Source organism: Cajanus cajan, chromosome 6 (genome assembly GCF_000230855.2).
Source record: "Cajanus cajan strain Asha chromosome 6, NIPB_CcT2T_4, whole genome shotgun sequence".
Classification (NCBI taxonomy): Eukaryota; Viridiplantae; Streptophyta; class Magnoliopsida; order Fabales; family Fabaceae; genus Cajanus; species Cajanus cajan.
The window spans coordinates 59,401,966-59,407,965 of record NC_138522.1 but is presented as its reverse complement, the minus strand read 5'-3'; the positions used below and the strand labels follow the sequence as shown (position 1 = coordinate 59,407,965).

The following is a 6,000-nucleotide window of genomic DNA, read 5'->3' as shown; positions in this document are numbered from 1 at the left end:
TAAATAAGAACAATGCAACATATTATTAAGATTAAAAAAAAACATCATCCACAGTACCATATATTTCTGCTTAGTTGACAAAGATAAAAGACAGTTTATAAAATATTGCACAAATAGTAGAGTGGACAAAATCATAAACAATGAGAAAATTAGAACAGAGGAATGTCCATCATGTATGTAGATTGTACATGAAGCTTGCTCTCTTATGGAGTTGTGATTATTGCAATTTCCAAATTGCAGTATGAACATCCCTGCCCCTTATCAATCACTACCTGGTAACCGAATCCTCTGCGGCAAAAGTTTCTGCTCCATCTATAATCAGATAAGTAGAAATATAAGGAGACATGAAAACTTTATTATTAGAGTAAAGAATTTTAAATTATAAACCAATTAAAATTTATTATACATTTATATATACATATTATACACTTTTAATTCATAGTCTATTTAGTTGATTAAAGAAGGTGCATGGATATTATAAATTTAATATCAAGTTTGATTATTAACAAAATTTATTATTAGCCAAATTAGTAAACACTTTGCACAGACAAGGTAAAAAGGAAAAAAAAAATAAATACTATCCTTACCTTGAAGAGAATTTCAAACTTGCTTTTGACCAGGGAACACTCCTGTTTGATTTCCTGTAAGCTTTTAAGACACCTGAATATACCAACCCTTATTTTCTCATTAGCGTATTTGAAATTTATTTTAAAAAATTGCAAAAGCTTGCAGGTGACTAGACATGGTATTTTGAAAAGTTCGTATCCATAGTATATAAAAACTTGATGATCATTGATCAATTTTGACGCTTACCCTTCAACGTTTTTCTCCTCGCAGTAGTTTCGGAAGGCAATGCAAACCTTCTGAACTCTCTGTGCTCCAATGCTGTATTTCCCAACAATCCAGAAACCTTATCAAAACACTTTTTTTTTTGTTCCACCGTTATGTTCATACCTTAGGAAGAATACTTTTTTTTTTTTGTCGTTGAAACAAGTGTATAGTAAAAAAGAAAGTATATTAGACAATAGATAATTGCATTCGGTATCATACACTATGTCAATCTTTTGAAATTCAAATAACACAATGGATGTTATTAAAAATTATGCTAGCTGTAGAAGGAAGAAGAAGAGGAGAATATGTTCATTAAGAGGGAGAAATTTAAATATATTTTTAGTTTTTTAAATTTAAGAATATATTTATTCCCTATCTCTTAAATTTTAAATTATTTTTTAGTTTTTATAATTTAAATTTAATTTGTACCTTAGAACCTAATGACAATGACAAATTAAATTAGTTGTATAATATTAGATTTAATATGATATTTTAACTAATAAAAAGATCTTATACACCACATTCAATGATAATTGAGTTTTGTTTGATAAATTTATGGTAACATTTGAATAAAACATAAATAAATATCTCATATTTGATGAATTAAGAATGCATTTAAGTTGATGAGAAATTATTGTATAGTTTGAGATTGGATTTTTTTTTTTTTGCTATCTTCATGTAACACATGTTGCTGAAATTTTCAATTTATGAGAAAGAATAAATAAAATTCAACTACATATCTCGTTAAGATGGATCGCGACAACACATGGTATTTTCAAACCATATAATAATTTCTCCGTTTTAAGGGTCTCTTTTTCTTTCCCTTTTTAAGTAATAGGAAAGGTGATTCATAGCATGTTTGGATTCACGTTTATTGAAGTTAACGTGCGTCCAAAACGTGAAAATCAGAAACTTTTATATGTTACTTCCGCGTCAAATTCAGCAAGACATAATTTTCTGACGCGAATTCAAACACGCTATCAATCTTTGAATTTATGTGCTTTCCTCTCAGTGGGGGTGACAAATTTATATCACTCTTAATTTAGTTAGTTATGTTGGGGCTGATGTTTTTGCAATGGAGCTAAGCTACCCAACATCTCTTTATCACATTTGATTCTCTCACAGTATCAATTAATCCTTGCAAGTTGCAACAGTTACACATTACTAGAGTAGTAGTGAGATGAAGCAATGACACACTCACTAAAAAGGTGCTACTCATGGTGCAGCAAATGGATATGCATGTACAAGAAAAGACACCAACACCACAAGTTGTACAACCTTTGACTAGACTACGCTATATGTATGCTATGAGGCTTCTAGTGAACATTTTTTACCTGTAAGTTTTGGCCAAAATACACTCACATCACATGATTTCTTGAGATTTCGCACCATGTTTATGTCTTTTTAATGCTTCTTGTTACTAAAGAAACACATTATTTGATGAATATATTACTAATGTGTTTGAATACCACTGAGAATTGATTCTACCCCATAAAGTCATGGTGGTATCATCAAAAAAGTAGAAATTAACAATTATTTGCTGCTTTAACTTGATCGTTAAAAGTTAATTGATTTTTTATTTATTGTGAAGCTGCTCCAAACACACTATATATAATGTACTGTTGTAAATGGACTCGCTGTATGCTTAAAAAAACAAGAGTATTGTGTGAAATTTCAATAGACCATATATGTTTTAAAGAGAAAATAAGCTACGCGTACGCATTAAGAGTGAAAAATAGTTTTATATTAGTCTTTAATTACAAATCATTATATTTAGTAAGTTTGTTATAATAATTATCGTAAAGATTATATCTATAATAATTTATGATCGGTTGATACTGTAATTATTTTTCTAGAAGAAAGTAGTGGTAAAGAATATTATTACCTGGAGCTGCTGCCTTTCAATTGGCGAACATGAGCATCCACCCTTTTAAAATCAATGTTTTCCTGGCCTCTGTGTTTGGATGAATCAGCATTCAGAAAGTGATTCTCTATTGGTCCAAACCATAAAACAAACAAGGAATAAGGAATTAATCTTACAGTGCCTTTGCCAGCTCACTAAGAAGCCTCTCTGCATCCTCAAAGAAAAGAGTCACCACTTCAACCACAAACTCAGGGTTGCTTTCATCTTGAAGTTGCTGAAGCTGGTAAAATTGATCATCCAGGAACCCCTTTTCAAAACCACACACACAGTGAGACAGCAGAAAATAGATGCAGTGAGTAACTAAGACAATATAGTAAGATACTAAGATACATAGTTTATGTATATATATATATATATATATATGAGACTTTATTTTTCTGCTTCCCTTGAATGTGTGTTGTGTTGGTAATTGTATGACATACTTACTTCTTCAAACAGGGTTGAAGTGTATTCAGCCAACTGTCTCTGCATCTGAGACACACCATTCATTGTTGTTCTCTCAAGATTTTGGCAAACACTCGAGATCTTAAGTTTATATAATTTAATGTTTAGATGGAGATTTGGTTAATGTCAAAATATGTGGAGAATTGAACTCTCATATAACTGCTTATGTTATGGGACTCAATATGGTGGTTTTTTATATACATGATGGAACCTGTTAGTGTTGTCACTTCCGGTGTTTCTGTTCTTTGCTTCCCCATCAACCAATGATTTAAGATTAGATTAGAATAAACTAAAAACTTTATAGTAAATCTTACTCTAAATTAGACCCTGATTTAAACTATATGATTTTGTTAAGAGTTTAATGTCAATTAATGTTAAAAACCCAAAATTGGATAATTTTTTTAAAAAAAAAAATTATTGATTATACAAAAACACCAATTTTATTTTTATTTTATTTTTTATGAGCTGTTCTTACAAAAATTGTATATGTGCGATTCATTCTTTAAATTCAAACTCGATTCAAGCTGGCCTTTGCCTTTGTTTGATGGATATAAATGGTTTTAAATACGTAAATGATTGAATGCATACGTAACTCAAATGAAAGTTTACAGGTTGAGTTGTTTTTAAAAATATTCTGATTTCTTATTTAATCTCTTTTTAAAGTTTTTCTTTATATCGTCTTTTTATTAAATTTTCATTGTGCTTATATGGATTCAAAGGATTAAGAATTAATTCAAACCCAATATATAAAGGATATAACTCCTCTAAACTATAAAGTAAAAAAAAAATACATTTTAAAAAATAAAGTTTAATAATAATCATTAACTAACAAATCAACCATTAATATTATAATTAATTTTAAATTTCATTTTGAAAAAAATAGTTTTATCATAAATTTTAATTATTGATTTTATAAATAATAATTACAAATACACTTTATTCTTTTAATGTACACATCTCCATTTTAGAAGAGTAAAATTCATGTAAATTAGTGCAAATTATGAAATTATAATAGATTAAAATATTATAATATTCTAAAAGAGTAAAAGTATAATTATGAAATTAATTTTAAGATATTTAACATTTAAAATGTTTTATATAATATATAAAAATAAACTTTTAAACAATTATGAATTTATTTTAAAAAATTAAATAATGAATTTAATAAAAAAATAAACATATTAATTTTAACATTCATTCATCATACATTGAATAAGTAAGATAAGAATTTAAATTATATGAAATTGAAAACGATCATTACTTTAAAAGAGTAATAACATTTTAAAATTAAATTAATGAAATAAATATTATAAAAGTAAGAATCAAAACAAATTTTATAATAAAATAAAATATTAAGAATATATTTTATAAGTTTCAAACTTTTCACGAGACTCTAATGGTTTACTTTTCCAACTAATAACGTATCATTAACCTTAATACAATGAAGGTTTCCAAGTTTAATTAACACAGTGTCACAGTCCAGCTTTTTCAGTCAGGAATTATTGCCTGTCTCACCATTCCCTTCTCTAATTCAATTTTGCCTCCTTCTATTATTTTTTTTTTTTTCTGAAAAAATGACTTTGTTTTTTTATTCCATTCCTCCTTACTTGTCTGTTGGGGTAGTGCCATTTTAAAAAACTGAACCTCTCACTTCCTACCAACCTGTAAATTCTTGTTAAAGATAAGCATAACCTGCTAGTATATATAATGAAAATGGACTAAAGCATGAAAAAATAATGTACCAAATTTTTACACTCAAAAAAAGTACATGTTAATTATTAAATGAAATATGTTGGCTAGAACCAACAAATTATTAGTGTAAGCTAGTAAGTTTAAATTTCTTAGTAAGATTTCAATTTAAGGTCTTATGAACAAAGAAAACATGAATAGAAGAGAAATATCCCTACTAAATATAAATAATAAATTGTTTAATATAAATTAGTTATAAAAAAATTAATAAATATTTCACATCAACAATACCACTAAAGAGATAGATAAGTAATTGGGCAAGTAATGTCTATCTAAGATTTTTTATAAGATAAACTTATTAAAGACTCCACCCTTTGTTCACCTAGTGGAGACATTCACTGGGGGCAACGTGACCTCCGAAAATTAGCAAAGAGAATTTATACTAAATGATAATATGTGGATTCTCTTTTCAATAATTAATATCTTCTATTAATATATTCTACTTCTTAATTGCTAAGAAAAAAATAAAAAATCAAGACATTTTCAGTCCTTCACATTATAACCTTTCACAATCTCAAAAACTATCTACAACCATCCACTCAATTATCTATTTTCTTATTTAATTTTAATTTAAAAATTAAGAGGCATAAAATGACTCTCTCACCAGTTTAAATAAATATCTACACATTATTATTTAATTAAAGAATTTAAAGTAGAGAAAATCTAACTTAAATATATAGAGGCAAAGTTATAACAAAGCAAGTTTAGTTGTACGTTATATGTTGTGGAGAGATTATTTATATTCCAATGATATTTATATGTGAGTCATTTTTTATTTATAATATTTTTCAATTTTCCTTTGTTTAAATTTAAAAATTACATACAATTTATTTTCCATTTATTTCACTCTTCTGTTTTCAATTTCAATTTATTTTCCATTTCACATCTATCTATCTAACATTTGATTATAGATCATGCAAATATTAGTTAGAAAGCTACATAACCTAAGATCACATAATAATTTCTAAGGCATTGCAGTATCTCTTATGCCACTGGAAAGTACAGCACCTACAAAAAGCATTTCGTTTCTTCACAATTTTGGTGTAACCAAT

The 6,000-nt window shown here is 27.1% G+C and overlaps 1 protein-coding gene across 1 annotated transcript; it reads right to left on the bottom strand.

The window, feature by feature from the left end:
- On the bottom strand, positions 1-3,378 carry LOC109789921 (histidine-containing phosphotransfer protein 1). The gene is made up of 6 exons (XM_020348976.2): positions 3,182-3,378; positions 2,872-3,002; positions 2,717-2,785; positions 814-885; positions 588-660; positions 1-312 (listed from the first exon to the last, which is right to left on the bottom strand). Exons 1-6 carry the CDS (start codon positions 3,242-3,244, stop codon positions 262-264), a joined length of 459 nt encoding a protein of 152 aa, XP_020204565.1. The 5' UTR covers positions 3,245-3,378; the 3' UTR covers positions 1-261.
- Positions 3,379-6,000: the final 2,622 nt, after the last annotated feature.